Raw genomic sequence first — 22,559 nt, forward strand, 5'->3', positions numbered from 1 at the left:
ACACAAATTTCATCTTCCTTACTTTTCGAATGCCTTAGATTTTCTGGCCTTTGCCATTTCATTTTTCTTCTTTTGATCGGCTTCTGCAGGAAACCTCCGACCATTTCTCGCCTTTCCGTAGTTACCGCTACATTACGTTCATTACTCGAACATGTGACCTTCGACACCCTCGATTGCGACCTATGAGCAGCGATGTTTCCAGTTTCCAGTTTCCAGCTGGAAAATATTATGGATATTCTCTTAATAAATCTAGTTTTTAATCAGCGGAAATTATTATGTTTTTTATTCTTGAGATATCATGCAGTATCTCCCGTCATTAGGTTATCAAATAAATCATGTCTTCACATTTTGTTTGTGCTGTCACATCACTAGGCGTAGGAAGTTTTAGAAATATTTTATGTTTCTTTGGATTGAATAAATCCAAAAGAGTTGTAGTTTTCAATGAGAATAATCTCTCATATGAGAATTCACCATCACTCGCCAAACAACTATTTCTATAGATAAATAACAATAAATTAATCTGATCCTTCATCTCTAGTTATACCATTTCAGGATTCAATAGAAACTTTTTTAAGCCATCTTTCTCTGTTCTAACAAATCGTCCACCTTGACCATTGTTTGAAGGATTACGAGAAGGACTCGTTAGTAGTTTTACTCATTGCCTCTCGCAAAAGAATTGAATGGAGAACCACCGCCAGATACTAAAACATCTGGTAAACTAAACCTAACAAAAATCGATACCAGTTTATTGATGACTTTTCCTTCGTCAGAATTCTTCCTCCATTTGGAGTAACTATCAACCAGAAGTAAGACTGTGTAGGAAAAATCAACATAAATTCTACTAAATGTTCTTGTGGTAGGCGTCCACTCAGACAATACCTTTTTTCTGGAAACTACTGCCATAATGTTGCAAATATCACAACCTGATATAAACTTTTCTATATAAATCCCGAACCAATACTCTGTTGGTCTAGCCATTTGTTTAATGTTTACCATTCCTATATGGTTGCCATGCGATAGTTTAAAAATCCTGCTTTGCATTTGCTGCGGTATTATAACTCTGTCCTGATACAACAAGCACTCGTCTCCAATTCCCAATTCATGCTCATTTGCGAGAATGTTAACAGACACTTCTCCGTTTTCACTGAATGTTGAACTAAATGAAGAATATGTTTCAATGAATGTTGAAAAATATTGATTTTAATTCATTAGAGAAAATGATGATCCGTAATCTACCTCCATTTTTATGGGCAACCCTGAATTGTTGTCTCCAGAGTTGCCAAATATAATTTTTAAAAAATCGGGAAGAATGAAAATATAAATCAGGATAAACCAGGATAGCTCATATTGGGTTGTCCGAAAAGTTAATGTCGATTTTTGGGAAAACAAATACATCATTTTCAATCAAAGCATTATAATTTAATTTAATATCCATAGTTCTGTTCCACAATCTTTCGCTATCTTTCACATAGCTTAAATATTCTATCCTCCCAGTACATGTTTGCTTCCTTGTCGAAAACTGCTGCGAGCTGCGAGGGGGGGGGGGGGGGGGGTAAAACGGACATGAACTTAATTATATCTTTGGAAACATATGTTTCCCAAAACTTTGATGCAGTTTCTTGCAATTCCATATACTGTTTTCTACCTAATTGGCCAAATATTTTACAAAAAAGAGTTTTTCAATGTTTTTTTTACTGAAATTAAAACAAACCCTAAAATACAACATTTTTTTCGATGCGATTATTATGGACATATAGTGGGTATAATATGGACTGGCTTGTAGTGTATGAAGCGTAGAGGTTTATTGACCGCGCGAGGAATAATTTTATTCAAACAAGGTCTGAACTCATCACAAATGTTCGTTAAATGATGAAAAAATCGAATCAACCCAATTCAAAGTGATATCGTGCTTTTTAGTAGTATAAACGGACAGACTCTCAACTATTTGCTTCTGGTTCCAGTCAGCTTCTAATCAGACCCCATTTGGCGATTTGATTTCCATTTATAGACGCAGGCCATTCCTTAGGGATAGATTAAACAGACTTTTCACTGTCCATCTCCCTTGCAGTGACAACTGTCCGTTTTACTCCACAAGTACAATTATTTCAATAGTTAAAATTTCCACTCAAAAATTAATTTACTTTTCCGTAGATACCTAATATCGCTTCTCTGTTAACTCACAAACCGAAATATAACTATCAGCGAATTGAATTTTGATATTATAAAACTCAAAATGCTTAATATCGAAGCAGCTAAAATTACATCCACACGCGGAATCATGTATGATTTTCGGTTTTTGTTTCCCTGTTCCACTTTTGATCAGTATTCATTTCCATAGGGTGGCCTAAATATTGTAGAATAACATGTAGAAGGTGTTCTCATTAACAGAAATTTGAAATTCAAAATGTAACTATAAAAAACAAACAACCTGTCCATATTACCCCCACTGTCCGTATTACCCGCGGGTCACCTACATGTGAGAAACAGGTTGCTTCCTCATAAGCTCATAATACAGAATCCATTTCAAATCTCACCAGAAACAGAGTATATCTTCCTTCGGGCTCAATGTACCGGAGTGCGAACCGGAGAACTATCATGACAGAAAACATTGTCATTGAAACCAGCATATTTATTACGAATAATGTAGAGAGTACAAAAATCAGGAAAAATCAGGATCATTTCAGAAAAATCAGGATAAATTGAGTGTTCGTCAGGATATCAGGGAGCGTGCTAAAAAGTCTGGGAAATCCCGAAAAATCAGGACGGTTGGCATTTCTGGTTGTCTCCTCCAAACATGGTTCACTTATTTTATTCAAACTTTCAGACAATGAAATATAACTCATTAGTAAGCTTTTGGCATATTTATTTCATTCAACTTCGATACCATAACCGTATGCTCGCACCTTACGCTTAACTCCACTCGCTTCTTCTGTACGGAAACCCACTTTTTCTCCATGTCTTCCTCAGATTTGACCTCATTGGGATGCTTTCGTAGTGCCTGCTTCATAATAGTCCAGTATTTTTCGATGGGCCTTAGTTCCGGTGCGTTGGAGGGATTCATGTCCATGGGTACGAAAGTGAGCTCGTTGGCTTCGTACCACTCCAGGACAATCTTTGAATAGTGGCACGAAGCTAGATCCGGCCAGAAGATCGTAGCGTCCTGGTGTTGCTTCAATAGAGGAAGCAGACGCTTCTGTAGACACCCCTTGAGGTAGATTTGCCCGTTTACAGTCACGGTAGTCACGAACGGCGCACTTCGTTTGTCACATGAGCAGATCGCTTACCAAATCATGTATTTCTTGGCAAACATTGAAAGCTTTTGCTTCCGTACTTCCTCCGGAACATCTGGCTTGTGCTGGGCGGTGAAGAACAGAAGCCCCGGAAGCTGCCAAAAGTCCGCCTTGTCGTAAGTCTCATCATCCATGATGAGACAAGCATCTGGGTGTACAGATTCCGGACCTGTAACTTTCTCACCGTATTTTTCCGTTTGTCACGATTTGGAGCCTTCTGTGCTTTGTATGTTTGCAGTTACTCACGGTTCTCCGAACGATAAACTTGTACAGATTCATCTTTTTGGCCACAACCATTGGGCATTGGGATTCCGCTTTTTTCGCGTTGACGGCATTGAGCTCCGTTTAGATGTTTAGGGAAGCGTCAAAATAATGATTGATTTTCAAGATATTATTCTCCATTATAATATATTCTCCATTTTTCTTCAACGCTTTCGTCTCACTATTACTATTACTCACTTCTTTCACTCAAAGGCTTTTCTCCACCGCCACTTTTTTTAACACTTTTTTTTCAAGCCCTTTTTATACTAAAAGGAACGTTTATATATCACGTAAAGGATGCACGGAGGAATTGAATAAATACGTCTTGATGATTTGAGTATCGAATGTCGAAGAGAGAGTGTTCAGTTCTTGTTTTAAAGGAATTAAAGGTGAAGGTGGAAGCTAGCCACAAATGGCTGCCACAATGGCGCTCATTTCTTTCATTTCCCTCCCTCACCCCTAGACTGAAAATCAATAATTTTGCGAAACAGTGTGAAGAAAATGATCGTTTTCGCACACTTCCCATCAAGTAATATCAACCAAACTCTAATCGATTACTCACAAGATATTAACTTTTCATCTGCTGTCGCACTGTATAGTGAAAAACGTTGGAAAACTCGAGCTAGTGCTCTGAAAGTAAAATTTTAATTTTTCAATTTTCGGCAATGGTTTTGTTTGTATTGGTGAAAGCACCGTTATTTTTTCGACACTGATGCCCGACAACATCATCGAAACAGCTATAAAAACCACTCAATAAAATATTATTCCTGAGTCATATCGTTTCATGTCATGAAAATCAATAGAATAAATTTGTGTTGATATCAACACAATTATTATTTTCGCGTTTAATGGGTCTATAATGTAAGTTTTAGCAACTTGTATTCCAGAGCTCGAAACACTGCTACGGCTGCCTATGCTTTCAAAAACATTGAACGGAAAAGTATTCCATTCAATCAAAATGCCTCGGCCAATGAAGAGAAGGGTTAAGGTTCTTCAACTTGAATATGTGAGAACAATACGATCAACGAATGAAATTATTAAGGAATTATCAACATCGAGTTACTATGCGGAAGAACTTGTTTATACCAAAAGAGCCCCAATTTGCATGTGTTATAAATTTTCTCATGTTACGCTCGCGTATAATCAGAATTTTACTTCATATACAAATGCACCTTCTATATATATTTATATTTGCAATTGTTCATCGGAACATATCGTTCATACATTTTACTTTAGTATTGAGTATTGATTGTTTTTTTTTCAAATGTATTCGAAGATTCGTGTCAATGAAGCGCCACACAGTCTGATAAGTGAATTGATCTATTTACGTGTGCTTTGCTCTTCTCTCACAAACACTATTACCCCATTTTTACACGTGGGTTTACCTATGCTACTACAATGGCTAGCTTCCATCTTCACCTTAACGCGGTGGTTTATTTAACGCTGCTTCCAGTTTATTTATTGTATTCTATATTTATTTTATATTTTTGTAACGCATAAAACAAACATTATGCTTTTCGGACGCTGTTAGTTTCTGTTTCAGTCGTCACTAAACACTACACTGTGGAATATCACCGTCCATTGTAGGTCCAAGTAAGCGGGTAAGTAAACAATTAAGAAATGATTGAATGTTCCACAATTTGTAATTATGATCGCCCACCTTCCGAATCGTATCAGAAACACTGGCTAATTTTTCTCTTTTCCCCTTAACAGGCTCAGACGCGTCTTTCAGAATCATCCCGGAAGCTGGACCTGCTACGAAAAGCGCTGGAACTGCGACGGTTAGAGCTACCTCAGGATTCCCAGGCGGCAATACAGCTCAAGGCGGAGCTGCAGAATGTGCAAGCCTCTAGCCCGGTCCCAGTGCAGTATACTTCCCTTCATCCGTTCCGTGGGTCATCCCAGGGTAAACCGACCCACAGTCTGTCGTTCAGTCGATGCGCTGCCGTTACGGGTAAGCTCGAGGTTCGATTGATGGGCTGCCAGGATCTGCTGGAGGACGTCCCTGGGCGGTCCCGTCGGGATAAGGATTCGAACTCGAGCCCGGGGGATTTGAAGAGCTTCGTGAAGGGCGTCACGAGCAGAAGTTCTTCGAAGAGCTATAGCGTTAAGGATGAGACCTCGTCGGAGATTATGGCTGTTATTAAGTTAGACAACATCACTGTGGGTCAAACCTCGTGGAGACCTTGCTCGCAGCAGGCCTGGGACCAGCGCTTCTCGATAGACCTAGACCGGTCGCGGGAGCTCGAAATTGGGATCTACTGGCGGGACTGGCGATCGCTGTGCGCTGTTAAGTTTCTTCGCCTAGAGGAATTCATAGACGACATTCGGCACGGGATGGCACTGCAGCTGGAACCGCAGGGTCTGCTGTTTGCCGAAATCAAATTCCTCAATCCAATGATATCGCGCAAGCCCAAACTGCAGCGTCAGCGAATGATCTTCAACAAACAGCAGGTCAAGAACATCCCCCGGGCGAAACAGATGAACATCAACGTGGCGACCTGGGGTCGTCTGCTCAAACGGAACAACAACACTCCCGCGGCAGGATCCGCCGGAACACAGCCAATTATCACTACCCCATCAACACCCAGTACCGCTCCGGTACTCCCGTTCGATACCATTACCGAGAACGATCCCGTGGAGACGTTGGGTGAGTCGGCGGATTTGAACACGGTGGGATTGGGCGGCGGAAGACCACTTGGTATTGAATATTGATTACCATTTTCCACCAAAACGCTGATTATTATGTTTCTCGGTTTTAGGCATACACGGTATCACAGTTCTACCGGAAAGTCCCTCCTCACACTCACTACAGAATCAGATGACCTCGCCGGGGACCCCACCGGGAATGCGATCCATGCAGCAGCAACCCCATTCGATCAGTACGCCACCGAGCTTCCGCCAGAAGAAACCTCCAATGCCATCGCCACCATCGCAACCGTCGATCGTTTCGCCTCCACTACCATCCAACAAGTCAGACCAGGAGGTACGTATCTACATCGTGTTGGTTTTCTGATTCCGTTTCGGACCCAGATAACCCCTTTTAACGTATGAAGCCGTTGATATGGTGTCCAAAATTTCGGTACCATATACTTCTTTTCTATGACTCCACCGCCAATCATCGTATCATCATCGCTCGCTTCTTAGCGTGGAACTGAGAAGACACAGGCTCAAACTTTTGCGCGAGTTCATTTTTTCGTTGCGTTATCGACTTTGCTTATTATGAAAACCAAATTAACCTTCATTTTGCAATTTTGTTTTGAATAATTGGATTGTTCTAACTAACCGGTGGAGGTGAAACCAATGTGGACGGCATTCCCCTTCAACCAAATGTCGTCTGCCTTAACAAGCATTTGAAACAAAAAGTAAATGGAGCAATTCCACGCCAAATCAGCCGGCCGCTGAACCGACGTTCTTCGATTTTTTCTAAATTTGGTACTTATGATGGAAACTTCCCAAAAACACAATTTTTATTATCATATGACCAATTTAAATTACGACTTATTTTTGAAAAGGGCGTAATCGAAATCATCGATCTTTCTTTCAAAAAATTGTAACTCAGAATGCACATGTCTGATTAAAATATGATGTTCGACAAAGTTGTTGGAAAATCAATGAACTATTTAGGAAAAATAACATTTCAAATGCACCCGTGGTCGAGTAGTTAGCGTCTCACATTATCATGCCGGGTGTTCAGGTTCGATTCCCGTTCTGGCCGGGGGATTTTTAGTCAAATAAATTTCCTCCGACTTGCACTGTAGTCACGCGTATTCTCTAGCTCTAGCTTGTCCCTCGGAATACATTCAAGGCGTGTTATTTGGCTTAAGAAATTTCAACTATGTATCAATAAATGACGCTAGTTAATGCATACGTTGAGACGGCAAAAGTTTCATAGAGAACATTAACGCCATATAATAACATATCAAATGCACTGTTAAAAAGTCTTACTCAAAAATTGAATTCAATATGAAAAAACTTTTATATCTCAAAACACGCACCACCCCCCCCGCCCCCTTCGATATTTTTTTTGTATATTTTCAATTTGACAAAGTTTGACGTACAGTGGTGCTGTGGTAAATTCACCAAAATGGAGATATGAATTTTTAAAAATATATGAAATTTAAGTACTTTGTAAAATCGTAACAATTTAAGAAAAGTCATATAAAAAATGAAATCTGCGTACGATCCAACATGAAAACCTACATATAACGTTTTGTTCTGGGACCAACCATTCTCGAGATATAACCACTTTTTATAGTGAAAACGATGTAAGTGAAATTTCTATACGATGTTGGAACATTTATTTGTTGTTATTTTATTTATTGTTATTTTCGTCGAAAATTCTTTCACATACCATTTATGTTTGTGAAGAAAAAAGCAATACAGGGAAACTTCGATAAAACGTACATTTTACCTCGATATAACGTACACATTCTCAAAGTCTAAAGGAATATTTTTTTTGAATATTTTTTTTTCTGAAAGAACAATAAATTTTCTGTATTTTGATACTAAAGCTTGTTTTGTACCCTTAACCAATCTCGAAATACATCTTTTTTGTGATTCCGGATTCTAAATGAATCAAACTTTAATTAGCAATACGAGGAGAAACATCATGAGAAAGATTGGCTTCGTCTGCTAGTTGAATTTATTCAATAACCTCACTCAAACAGCAACACAATAAAGTAATATAAGCTACGTTTCTGGGTTCTTCATTATGCTTCGATATAACGTACAATTCGATACAACGTACAATTTTGTGAGTAAAATGTACGTTATATCGAAGTTACCCTGTATAATGTAACGAGAAAAAAAAAAGTAAATATCGAGGTATAACTGTATAAGTGATAGATATATATGAGTACCAGAAATTGATTCCGTTTTCAAATAAATCTGTGCAAACTCCTTTCAGCTAATCTATAATCATCTTTAGAAACATAGGAACATTGGCCCAGTCTTAAAGTTCTTCTGAATGTTTAAGCCGATGCTCATGCTGCCTAGCGAAACTAGCTCTTCTTGCCATTCGTTTAAAAGTTCCTCCTATTGCATCACATGGACCTTTGTCATGTGAAGTTGCAAAAAAAAATGCCATTCAACTTCTACTTTTATTAAAAATCATGATGTATCAATTTATCAATTTTCTTCACAAAACATGAGCGAAATTCTTCTGAAGACATTTTATTCTATTCAATTTTACATCTATCAGTTGAAACTCAAAAGCCACCTCTATAAAAAATTTTTATTCAATTGAATTTGAAAGTTTTTTGATCAAATGATGATACATCATTACAATTCACACAAATACTATATCCTTGTGCAGAATTTATTGGAGTTTTCAAAACTGCCTTTCGATTTGCGTTGCGACCAAACAAACCAAATGAATGCTGGTTAATAAGGTTAATTGGAGTTGCTGTTAATTGGGTTAGCAAAAATTGTGTTAGTTCAGAAAATCTTTGAAAAAAACAAGAAATAATCGATTTTTCATTTATTCCCGAAATCGTTGCCCACTACACCTTCACACACCAAAACAAAAAAAAACGTACGTAAAATATTCTAATACCTAGAAGTTTTAGTTTCAGAATAATATACATCTCATCAATATGCGTTAATTTTTCACGAAGTAACAGCATGTCAAAAATCACTTAAAATTTCCGACTTCGCACTCTGTTCCTCTATTTTTTTTTGTCGAGTGTATATGGTAAATGGTCAGTCTTAGGACAATAAACTTTATATGAGGGGCTTAGAATGAAAGGGGTATAAGTGATTTGATCGATTTCTCTACATCGACTCTCTCTCTCTTTTGGGCATAACATAGCTGTAAATACATTCCCAGCTGTATTTGACAATGTGGAAGATAGGTCAGAACCTCATCTATCGGATTCTATAGCAAACTTAAATTGGAACGTTTTTGCAATTGAGTCATTAACTAAAGAAAAAGTTGATGAAGAGGAATCGATCAAATCACTTACACTCCTTGCATTCTAGGCTCCTCATATAGTTTATCATGCAAAATGGCGTGTAGGATCGGTTATTGCGTTACTTTTCTGGTAAAGCTAAAATTTCACAAAGTACTGGAATTTCATAAATTTTCAAAAATTCGTATCTCAATTTAGGAGAGTTTACCACGGCCCCACTGTACATCAAACTTTGTTAAATTGAAAGGGCTTTCTAATAAAAATATACAAAACAATATCGAAGGGGGGTGTTTTGAGACATAAAAGTATTTAATATTAAATTCAGTTTTTGAGTAAAATTTTTTGAAAGTGTATTTGAAGTGTTATTTTTCCTAAATAGTTCATTGATTTTCCCACAACTTTGTCGAACATCCTATTTAAATCAGACATACCTGGATTTCGAGTTACGGTTTTTGAAAGAAAGACCAATGATTTCGATTAGGCTCTTTTCAAAAATCAGTCGTAATTTAAATTGATCATATGATAACGAAAATTGTGTTTTTGGGAAGCTTCTATCATAAGTACCAAGTTTGAAAACAAAAATCGGAGGTCGGGTCAACATTTGCTGTTTTTTGGCTGATTTGGCGTGGAATTGCCCAATGTAAATGTTTTTGTATAGTTTGCACACTTGGTTTTATGGTTTTAATCTTTGTACATCAAAAAATCATGATCACATACCACGGATTTTTTTCAAAACAAAAAACTCTTGCTATGTTCCCTATTTTACACTCTGATACACTCACACAAACATGCACACTTACACCAATGTATCCAACCCCCCACGGTGTAGTTACAGAATGTCCTGAGGGAGTTTGATTTCCTCCAACAGCACGATAGTATTAGCGATGGTGGCACATTGACGCTGCATCACGAGATGGCGTCCCAGTTTAGCTGCTACGGTACCACTGCTCAGGATAAAGAGGACCAGAACGATGACGACGACTTCGATGGCCCATCGTCGTCAACACCACCTCCACCGCCATGCCCGGAATCCCCATCATCAGCGCTGCAGAAAAGTCTCTCCGGAGATCTGCTGCGACCCGTCCTTTCGATGCCCCCAGTTATACTCATGGGTGGTGGTGGCGGTACCCATGTCGGAACCAACCGGGACAGCTTCATATCGTACACGGACGGCACACCGATTATCGAGGAGCCTCCGTCGCCAGCCCCGCTGGTGGAGGATCCCTTCGAGGGTTACGACGCTTACTCGGTCGTTGAATGTCCGGGCGAGTCGTACGACGAGATTATCGAGGTCAGAGCCTTTCGCACCTAACGCCCCTAACGACTCTCTCATAGCTCTCAATCGCAAATCGCAACGTGTTCTTTTTTTCTCAATGTATCATATATAATGTTGTTGGAAGTTTTATGTTTATATTTCGTTCCGTTTTAACTGAGTTACATTGTGGAACGGTGTGTTGCGTAGTGGTTCGGGTTTCTGGAGCATAGTTGGCTTTGGGTTATCTTATAACACGGTGACGATTAGACTAACCCGATGTTTTGCCTCGAAGTTTACTTGTTGATCTGTATTGTACCTGTATACTAATATTTATATTACGCTATCTACATCATTTTTTTGCATGACTAACCATTTTTTCTGCATGTTCTTCTATCTGTGGTTAGTTTTTTTTATTTGTTATAGTGATGAAACCAAAGTAATTCATACATGTCGAAAAAAAACACTAAAATGCAACTCAAATGCCTTATTTTAGGTAAAACCTTTAAAATTTATGTTAGTAATATGTAACCGATTACTCGTGGTTAGTAAATATTCTATTCAAATACTTGACCGAATGGCAGTATTCACTTTTGTTGCACCAAATGAATATACGAAGCGAGGAGCAAAGTCTGTTGATTGCATATCCGAGCTGTACCTAAAATCGCACATCACTTTCGATGCCTGTATACAAGTTTAATCCGCATACAGCAGGACCGAATGGAACCAAACCATGAATAAAAACAGACGAAATTGATAAAAAGCACTGCAAAGCTAGCTCGAGCCACATCCAAACAATGTCCAAATTTTTTCTCTGGTCCCGTAAGTCTTGGCACGTAATTGGTCACTTCCTATAGCGTACAAGTTGGATACCGTTAACTAGTCAAAGTACACAACCTGAACTCGCAAAAGCTGTCATAAAAAAATGGGTGGGTTATTTCTACGATATAACTGCAAGGTTGACGTAGGACTACCTTAACTTAGCAATCATTTGTTTGTATTGATTAATTTTTCGATAGAATAAACTAATTTCTAAATTGGATTGAATCCAATATATTTACTTTGTGAGTAAAAAGGTTGTATAATGCCATGTAAGGTCAATTAATGCATTGTGATAGATTATGTTCTTCGTTACAAGTAAATTTAATGACAGTACGTTTAGTATGATGACATCTTGGTTTTGAAGTCTGTGCTGCTTCTCCTTTGGCAGAAATATGCCGCATATGCATCACATAGCACTCATCAACAGAAGAGCTTTTCTTTCAACCCGAGCCTGGGGTAATATACATTACAATTCGTGCAGCAGTCTGGGACTTCGGTACGATCTGAAAGCAATCATCGATGGGAGAAAAAAAGAGAGTAAAGCTATTTATTTGTGCTCTGTAGGGTGCCATAATTTACGTATCGAGAATTGATACCTAAAAATAAACAAAATATGGTTAGCATATGCCTTAACATACTCTGACCTGTACACAGACATCGGAAATTTTCCGCCTCACCTGTCAGCAGCAATCATTTCTGTCCGATAAGATAGGCACGATGGAAGCGGGGAACCTTCCTCTTCATGAGATTCGCACTTGTTATAAACTTACCCATGCTTTCCAAGATTGTGTTCTTCGTTACAAGTAAATTTAATGACATTCCTTTTACGTTTGGTATGATGACATCTTGGTTTTGGAGTCTGTGTTAGGTAAACACAATTCAGTCGGAACAAAAACACCCCCGACCTGCGTGGGTTTGCAATGCCAATTTCCCAAGACTCCTTGGTCTGGGACACCAAGTCTGTGTTAGGGAAACACATTTCTGTCGGAACAAAAATGCCCCCGACTTGCATGAATTTGCAACGCCAATTTCCCCACGCTCCATGGATTTGAAGTCTGTGTTTGGGAAACACATTCCAGTCGGAACAAAAATACCCCCAACTTTCGTGTATTTGCAATGCAGATTTCTCCAACGCTGTTTGGTTTTGAAATCTGTGTTAGGGAACACATTTCGGTGAGAGCAAAAGTCCCCGTACTTCCATGTATTTGCAATGCCGATTTTCCCAAGGCTGCTTAGTTTTGATGGCTGTATTGGGGAAACCGTTAATCGGGCCAATCAAAACGAGGCAGTTAGGGCGTTTAGATAACGATTAACATTTTACAGGTATTCAATTGTTTATCTAATGAGAAATAACATTTTATTAATTGCGATAGAAGCGTAGAAATATTCCCTATCAATTGATGCAAACATCTTTCCGTTCCAGTAAGAAATGCTCAAGTTCTAAGCATTCGGAATCTTTCATTTTTTCTTGCATGTTCCTTGTTTAGGTTTTCATTTTACCCCCCATATACTCCGGTTGGACGTAGTCCTACGTCAAAATGTATCATCGATTTCATTCTAATGGAATATCAACAATAGACGAAATAAAATACTGTATTACTGATTCTTTCACGGATGAATCTCACGATCACTGATCACGGAGAAACGGCACAATCTTCTATCTATATATATATATATATATATATATATATATATATATATATATATATATATATATATATATATATATATATATATATATATATATATATATATATATATATATATATATATATATATATATATATATATATATATATATATATATATATATATATATATATATATATATATATATATATACATATATATATATATATATATATATATATATATATATATATATATATATATATATATATATATATATATATATATATATATATATATATATATATATATATATATATATATATATATATATATATATATATATATATATATATATATATGTATATATATATATATGTATATCTATATATATATGTATATATATATATATATATATATATATATATATATATATATATATATATATATATATATATATATATATATATATAAATGGATTTCTGTCTGTCTGTCTGTCTGCCTGTCTCATTCTTATGGACTCGAAAACTACTGAACCGATCGACATGAAAATCGGTATGGTTTTCGTGATAGTTTGAGACCCCTACCCCCTCTCTGAGGGGGGACTGCCATACAAATGAAACACAAATTTCTGCATAACTCGAGAATAAATCAAGAAAATGGAGCCAAATTTGGCATGTGAAGGTTTTAGGGGGCACGAAACGCTTCTATGATGAATACACTCCTCCCCCCTCTCTAAGGGGGGCTGCCATACTAATGAAATACAAATTTCTGCATAACTCGAGAACTAATCAAGCACAATTTGGGATGTGAGGGTTTTTCGGTATTAGAAATGTTTCTACGATGGTATGACACCCCTCATTCTTCTGGAATGGAGAGGGGGTCCCATAAAAATGTTACACATATTTCAATCTAAAATCTTCCAATAAAACATGACAATTGAAAATTTTCGGAAAAGCCTGAAGGAAAAAGGGAAAATTCGGAAAATTAAATTCCCTTATGTTCTACAATTACATAATGACAAGCGTTGTTAGTCCATTCGATGTTTACGCTAACGAATTATCTTTATCTTCTTCTGTCTACACCAATAAAAATGGATTGCCGAAAATGTTGATAAGAGCAAAACTCTAGAAAGGAATTGTCCGATTTAGGGCTGTCTTTATTCTATCTTATTTTCGGTACCAAACATTTATTCCATGTAACGGAGAAACATGTTATTTGCAAGTGGTTGAAAAATCTTGAACGAGAATTGTGTCAGAAAATAATCTGATATTATAATGATGAGTTTTGGTACAGGTACTAGGAATTTTATAGTGAAAGGTAAATTCAACGGGGTCGATTAGAAGATCAATCAATAAACAGTTCTGCGATTTGATTCATGAATTTGCGCTTAGTAAAAAAACGTGAATGTTTGAAGGTATTGATAACAAAAAACAAATTTTGGGCGGGACGAAGTTTGCCGGGTCAGCTAGTCAAAGATAAAATTGCTTCAGAATCATTCATAGTTGATGATTTTGTGCTTATGAAAGCACATTCAACTCTCCCTAACTCGATATCCAAAGGGACCATCGAGTTAGGAAGGTATCGAGATACAGAGCATTTTTTCATATCTTTTTATGTCATAAATTGTCATATATTAAGGTAAGTGTCCCAATTGATGTATGAATTTGAATTTTTGATTCATTCCCTTAAAGTGAAAAAACACCTTCCTCATGTAAAAAAAAATTTCCAGAATTTCTCAGGAGGTGATAGACGGTTATATTTCACCAAAAAAGTCCTTCTACGCATATGTTAGAATTTCAACGATGACAGAGTTATAAAACTTTTTCTTTGTTTCGGACTCTGTTGGCTCAAACTGACTTTACATTGAAAAGTACGCTACGTAATCCGATTCTGTTGCTTTCATTTGAAAGATGAGAAAATTTAGTACAGGATATAGTAGTGGAACATCTAAATTAGTAGATTAAAATAACATTTTGAAAGTGGAAAATTTAAAGGTTTTTTTTTTAATTTGTAATTATTTATTTTATCCATATTCATACTAAACATGATTGTTTCTATCAATTAAAGCTCTCTAACCCCTCTACAATTTGTTCTTTGACGCCCAACTTCTCTCTCTCTCTCTTATATTCGCTGCAATATCGATATAAACAATTCCTGATGAAAATTCAATCAAAATCTTCAAAAATCCCGATTTTTAACCCACTGTACTTATAAAAGCCACTTAAATTTCACTTTAATGTTGAAAGGTTAATGTTTTTTCTTGAAATTATTCATATTTGAATTATAAAAAAAACTTTTTTTTTAAACTGTATACAATCGAGTTTTAAATTTTATATAATCGAATCATATATAATCGAGTTTGTATATAATTGAGTCCGACCTGCATGAGGAACTAGGTTAACAAAGAAAATATTGATTGTTATTCAAACTAAATTGTAACGATCACGCAGGAACTGTTCAATCACAAAGAAATGTTCGAATAGTTTCACAGGAACATTTTCAGTTGATTTCAATATTCCGGACATATTTTTTTTTTCTTTCTTTCTTTATTAAAGAGATTTTCAGCCAAAGGCTGGTTCATCTCTAATTCCGGACATATTCTTCAGGTTTGATTTAACGTTCGAAGATGTAATTTCGACACAATTATCTGAACCTTTCTGAATATTCTCCACCTCAATAGAACTACTATCTTCAGCGTTTTTCTCAGCTTTTTCAACACTTTCCAGTATATCGGTATCTGGCATCAGATCACAGCAAATCACGTTTTGGTCCTTTTTGCACTAATCATTAAAAGACATTGAGCAATCGAACGGTATTGTACTGTTGACATCAGCAAGCTCACGACGCATTAATCATGCCAGCGGAATATCACCATCATCATTGGAGGAAAATTCGGCTTCCTGAAACAATTTTAAAATAGTCTCAGATTTAACCTTATTGATTTTAGAGGGTGAGGGTATTTCAATTGCATCCAATACCGGTATATCTGAAGGGTCCTAGAGTACATTAAAATACAGTAAGAATGCTAATCGAACTAATTAATCGAAGACGGCGAAAGTACTGATTCAGGTTCTTGATTATGTCGAAGTCCAGCTGCTGAGCTACGGAAGTAAAGATTTGTAGAAAAATTGTAAACTTATCGATTTGAGCTTTGGTCGGAGAGATTTTGGGTACGCTGTATAGTTATCAACGAACATGACCACCTTTGAGAAGAAATAGATATGATAATACCTTTCTATTTCTACTGCAAAATTTTTCGTCAAATTGTATAATCTATTCCTCAAAAAGCATTAAGGCCATTCAGCATTCTTCCCATTGATCAGCAACGATAGTTTATCGCTCCCGTCCATGTTGGTTGTGCTTTAAAGTTGGTAATTCCCAGTTTCTGGACAAATTCGCAAGTCATATCCCGATGAATAGATTCCGAGAGAGGTAAATTATTCTCTCTGGCTTGATAAGACGAAAATCCATTGATCGCTCCAGCTTTTCAATTCCGACCAACCTGCTTTTGGTCTAGATTCAATTTTCCATTCCGATTCCATTTTTACTTCAGTTTGAATAGTGTTGATACCGTACTTTGTGCAATACTGAAATTATTTGCAGCTTCAGACCCCTTCCGTCCATATTTTTCGACCTGCTCGATGATGTTCAAACGTTGCGCAATGGTTAGCGTTTTCATTGTTCGCTTGAAAGGTTTATCGTGGTTTTCCATACTTGAAAAGAAATTGTTAGATGACACGAACACTCCGTCTTCACTTTCAAAAGCAATTGAAATCAGGGGTAATAACGCCCAAAAACATGTACGCGAAAATCAATCGAGTTAGGGAGGTGAGAATCCATGGGAAAATGAATCAAAACACATCGAGTAAGGGAGGCATCGAGTTAGTGAGGTATCGAGTTACGGAGAGAAGAATGCTTGTAAAACCGAAGGTGCCATGAAATCCATCGAGTTAGGAAGAGTTGACTGTGGTACGAGGGGCTTTCGAAAGAAATACGCAATATTTGCTACAAATCCCACAGTAAAAAACTTTTCGTAATCTACGTGAATACGGATGATCACTGGAGGCGGTACGAATACTTAAAAATCATTTTTTCTGTTTAATCCTCATTTTTTGTTCATTAATTCAACGATGAATTGAAATTTGCATATTATTTCTTACGTTACGAAAAACGTGATATAAACGAAACATATTCAGTGATAAAATCGAGAGCGATATAAACGAGACGTAATAAAAACGCCCGGTGATATAATCGAGACGTTACTGTATAACGATTTTCCTTAAATATTTACTGGGGTGAATTCTGAGACTATCGTCGAAGTATGACACGCAATCTTATTCGTATTTGTCTTCATTTCAAACAAATACACAATCAGAATAGTTTGGAAGAAAGTAATAGTTGTTATTTTAAAATGCATGTAAAAAAGGCATGATTCTAAGAACATTCATTATGAAATTATTCACATCACCATAGATTCATTCGTCTGACGGCTACCATACCCGTCGTTTAATCGAAGCTGATCACATTCTTATGTTTTGCATTTGGCTTCCTCGCCGGAATACATGTGCCTGTTGAAACCACCCTAACTGCCGTATTTTCCTCTATTGACCATGACCACAAAAAAAAAACTCAAACATAACCAAACACATTGCAGATCATTCAGCCCTTCGAACAGCTGGGAGTTTCGGGCAACGTGGTACCACTGCAACCAGCACATCACCACCAACCGCAGACGCCGGCTGCAGCTGCTGCCGCAGCGGCTCTCCAACAGCAACAATACTACCAACAGCAACTGCTAATCCAACAGCAGCTGCAGCAGCAAGCTCTTCAGCAACAACAGCAACAACAACAGCAGCAACAGCAACAGCAGCAGCTCGATCTGGCTATCGCGGGACCAGCGGCACCTAGCCGTCGGCAAGGACCAGCGCGTGCCCTCCAGTACCGAGATAGCGCGTACGAGAGTCGGCGCCAGTCACAGGCAGGTGCCACCGGAATGCACATCGACTGCTTCCGGCTGCTGAGCGTACTCGGACGGGGCCACTTCGGTAAGGTCATTCTGACGCAGTACAAAAACACCGGCGAGTACTTCGCCATTAAGGCGCTCAAGAAAGGGGACATCATCGCCCGGGATGAGGTGGAATCGTTGCTCAGCGAGAAGCGCATTTTCGAGGTGGCGAACACGATGCGGCATCCGTTCCTGGTGAATCTGTTCGCATGCTTCCAGACTGAGGTGGGTTTGATTCGGTTTTGTTAGCTGTGTCCTCTGATAACAAAACATTATGCCTTCCGTAGCAACACGTCTGCTTTGTGATGGAGTACGCTGCGGGAGGTGATCTGATGATGCACATCCATACGGATGTGTTTTCTGAACCGCGGGCCGTTTTCTACGCGGCCTGCGTAGTGCTGGGTCTACAGTATTTACACGAGAGTAAGATTATCTATCGCGATCTGAAGCTCGACAATTTACTGCTGGATACGGAAGGTTAGTTCAATGATTGGTTATTCTTGCTTTGTTCTGGAATTGTGCTTCCGTCTTTAGGTTACGTGAAAATCGCTGATTTTGGTCTGTGCAAGGAGGGTATGGGCTTCGGCGATCGGACGGGTACATTCTGCGGTACGCCCGAGTTCCTCGCGCCGGAAGTGCTCACCGAGACGTCGTACACGCGAGCCGTAGACTGGTGGGGTCTTGGAGTACTGATCTTCGAAATGTTGGTGGGAGAGGTAAGTGGGCAAAATGATTCCAATGTTGTGATGAAGTTTTCATCGTGTGCTTTTTCTACTTTCAGTCGCCATTCCCGGGTGACGATGAAGAGGAGGTATTTGATTCGATTGTTAATGATGAGGTGCGATATCCGAGGTTCCTCTCACTGGAAGCGATTGCTATTATGAGAAGGGTGAGATTTGCTCATTATGTCATAGAAGCACATATGCATATATTTTTTTTCCTACAGCTCTTACGGAAGAATCCAGAGCGACGACTTGGTTCATCGGAACGAGACGCCGAAGACGTCAAACGACAAGCTTTCTTCCGGAACATTGTCTGGGATGATCTGCTACTCAGGAAAGTGAAACCTCCGTTCGTGCCAACCATCGTAAGTATTCCATCGTTAATTATTCTATAGAAAGCATATTCTGCAAATTTTCTAGCATGTATGTAATCAGAGTTTTAACAGATTTTTATATAACCATTTCGAGAATGGATGGTCAAATAAAAGTGACTATTCGCGACAATTTGACTATTTCACCCGTTGCAGTTAACGTGTGAAACATTAGGATTAAACATCGTATGTCCAAACATACTACGAATACAAACATGTCACATTTTCAAACATAGGTACGAAAAAATCATATTTGTATCCTGCTTGAGCTTGAGCTTGAGCTTGGGTAGACTGTACACTTCGTAGTTACTCTCCGTGATTGACCTGAACCAACCAAATTGCACAAAGAACACACAGAATGACGCTTTGGACTAGCAAATCATTCTCGTTGTGCAATTTTCGGTGATTCGAGCTTTAAATGGTCAATAACGACGCCGGCCACGTCCTTACAGTCACCAGGGGGAAGGGAAGGAGTGTTAGTATGATATTCGCCGCCCAAAGGCCGGAAGGGTCTATATAGCTATATAGCGTGGTTCCCTAGCGTTTATCAAGGAAGGGATAGTTGTTAGTAGGGAGAGGTAAAAATCAGGATTCACTGTGGTAAGTGATGTGATTAAAGGGTGTGTCACATCAAATTGCATCACGGAAAAAACGCTGTAGAAATTCGCCCAGTAGACCGATCGTTTTGAAAATTTTAGACAGTAAAATAAAAACTATTAAACAACTTTTGGCATTTTCTTTTTATTCATACTTCGAGCCCAAGCCCGTATGCTCGCACCTTCCTCTTCACCCCGTCCATAAGGTTCTGTACAACGTCAGGTTGTAGTTTTTTTTGAACAGAAATCCATTTTCTCTTGAAGTCTGCCTCCGATTTGACAACTTTTGGGTTCTTCCGGAGGGCCTGCTTCATAATCGCCCAATATTTCTCTATTGGGCGAAGCTCCGGCGCGTTGGGCGGGTTCATTTCCTTTGGCACGAAGGTGACCCCGTTGGCTTCGTACCACTCCAACACGTCCTTTGAATAGTGGCACGAAGCGAGATCCGGCCAGAAGATGGTCGGGCCCTCGTGCTGCTTCAATAGTGGTAGTAAGCGCTTCTATAGGCACTCCTTAAGGTAAACCTGCCCGTTTACCGTGCCGGTCATCACGAAGGGGGCGCTCCGCTTTCCGCAAGAGCAGATCGCTTGCCACACCATGTACTTTTTGGCAAACTTGGATAGTTTCTGCTTGCGAATCTCCTCCGGAACGCTGAATTTGTCCTCTGCGGAGAAGAACAACAGGCCCGGCAGCTGACGAAAGTCCGCTTTGACGTAGGTTTCGTCGTCCATTACCAGGCAATGCGGCTTCGTCAGCATTTCGGTGTACAGCTTCCGGGCTCGCGTCTTCCCCACCATGTTTTGCCTTTCGTCGCGGTTAGGAGCCTTCTGAACCTTGTATGTACGCAGGCCCTCCCGCTGCTTGGTCTGCTGGACAAATGAACTTGACAAATTCAGCTTATTGGCGACATCCCGGACCGAACTTCTCGGATCACGTCTAAACTGCTTAATTACGCGCTTGTGATCTTTTTCACTGACGGAGCATCCATTTTTGCCGTTCTTCACCTTCCGGTCGATGGTTAGGAAGGAAGGTATTGTATTATAGAGACTTTAAACTTTTGCAGTTCATTCGTCTCTAGCCTTGAGAAAGGCCCTTTGAAAACTCTACTCTAGCGCTACCACCTCCGCCCTCTTGCCTTGAGAAAGGCACTCGATCCCTCGCCGTCCAGCCCGTTCAGCAACGATGTTGTCCAGTCGGTGTCCACACAAAGAATGGATGGTTAGGTTCTCGAAGTATCGTTTTAGTACTCTGCTGACCGTGGATTGGACGATTCCCAGCATCTTACCGATGTCCCGATGTGACAACTCCGGATTCTCGAAATGAGTGCACAGGATTAATTCACGACGCTCTTTTTCGTTCGACGACATTTTTCCAAATTTACGAAAAATTGACAGTGAAGCATGGCCAACGTGATCTATACACTCTTATCTGATTATAAGCGAAAGCTGAAGATATAATTCCTAAAAATTAAATTTGTACAGCGTTTTTTCCGTGATGCAATTTGATGTGACACACCCTTTATGTAAACGCGAACTATCGACCACTCGATGAAACGATGAAACGAAAATCCTTCAATTCTGCGTTCATAAATTCAGTACTATTATCAGATCTGAAATAACGAACATTGTGTCCATGCTCCTTTTGCATAATCTTAATGCACCTTTTGACATTGCTTGCAACTTCCGATTTGTGCTTCATAAAATAAACAAACCGAAAATGTGAATAATCGTCCTTCAACAGCAAAAAGTATCTCGAACCGCCAATCGACTCTCCTTGCATTGGTCCGCAAACATCCGCAAAGATTATTCCACCACACTTTTTAGACTTCTCTTCACGACTTTTAAAACTTCCTCTATGATGTTTTCCATATACGCACGCTTCACACGCAAAATCCTCGTCTACGAAATTTATATTTTTGTTCAGTAAAAACTTCTTCACATGTACGGTGTTCTGATGTCCAAGCCTCTCGTGCCATGAACGAATTGAGAGTTTCTTTGTAGCCACATTTGCCACAGAAATCTTTATCTGCGAAGCTTCATTTATTTTAAATAACATTTGAAACAATTTTTCTCGACGAGCTCCAACTGCAACGATATTTCCATCTTTCAGGAATTCTTGAATTCTTGAATTGTTGTCTGACTTCAATTGATAGCCTCGATCCATGACTTTTCCCGACGAAAATAAATTCACATGAATCTCCGGTACATATAGAACATCCATCACGCGTTTAGGAATCCAATCATTCCCATTAAAAGCAAGAATGTTTATATTGCCTTTTCCTCGAGCCACGATCTTATCGCCATTTCCAATCGTTACCTCCACTGATACTTCTGTGAAATTGTCAAACCACTCTCGTCGGTGACTCATATGAACACTCGCACCAGAATCCAGGATCCAAATGTCTTTGTCTCCATTCAATGCAGCACACACAAAAGCGTCGATCGATGAACTTTCCCGCCTTTTGTCCGCACCGTCCTTTAGTAGTGGACAATCTCTTTTCCAGTGATCACTTTTGCCACATTTAAAACATTTTCCTTTCATTTTTGCTGCTTTACTCGTTCCTCTGTTAACACCACTAGAAGATTAGAAAATCTTTGTCATGACCATAGAATCTGATATGATTTCCTTTTGGACCCTTAATTGTTGGACAATTTCAAGCAATTTCGAAAGAAAAATAGCGATTTCATCTCCTGGTT

At 38.7% G+C, this 22,559-nt stretch overlaps 1 protein-coding gene across 6 annotated transcripts in view; it reads left to right on the top strand.

The window, feature by feature from the left end:
- The window catches only part of LOC129770691 (serine/threonine-protein kinase N), a 222,466-nt gene that overhangs the window by 197,257 nt on the left and 2,650 nt on the right, over positions 1 to 22,559 (top strand). For 4 of the 6 annotated variants that reach the window (XM_055773669.1, XM_055773665.1, XM_055773666.1 and 1 more), the window contains 8 exons: positions 5,265 to 6,252; positions 6,314 to 6,537; positions 10,293 to 10,754; positions 17,824 to 18,399; positions 18,462 to 18,651; positions 18,709 to 18,890; positions 18,956 to 19,063; positions 19,121 to 19,261. In XM_055773669.1, coding sequence (XP_055629644.1) covers positions 5,265 to 6,252; positions 6,314 to 6,537; positions 10,293 to 10,754; positions 17,824 to 18,399; positions 18,462 to 18,651; positions 18,709 to 18,890; positions 18,956 to 19,063; positions 19,121 to 19,261 — 2,871 coding nt within the window. The remainder of the gene's footprint in view (positions 1 to 5,264; positions 6,253 to 6,313; positions 6,538 to 10,292; positions 10,755 to 17,823; positions 18,400 to 18,461; positions 18,652 to 18,708; positions 18,891 to 18,955; positions 19,064 to 19,120; positions 19,262 to 22,559) is intronic. The other 2 variants (XM_055773668.1, XM_055773670.1) reach the window with 2 other exon arrangements.

The sequence above is a fragment of the Toxorhynchites rutilus genome, chromosome 2 (assembly GCF_029784135.1).
Source record: "Toxorhynchites rutilus septentrionalis strain SRP chromosome 2, ASM2978413v1, whole genome shotgun sequence".
NCBI lineage: Eukaryota > Metazoa > Arthropoda > Insecta > Diptera > Culicidae > Toxorhynchites > Toxorhynchites rutilus.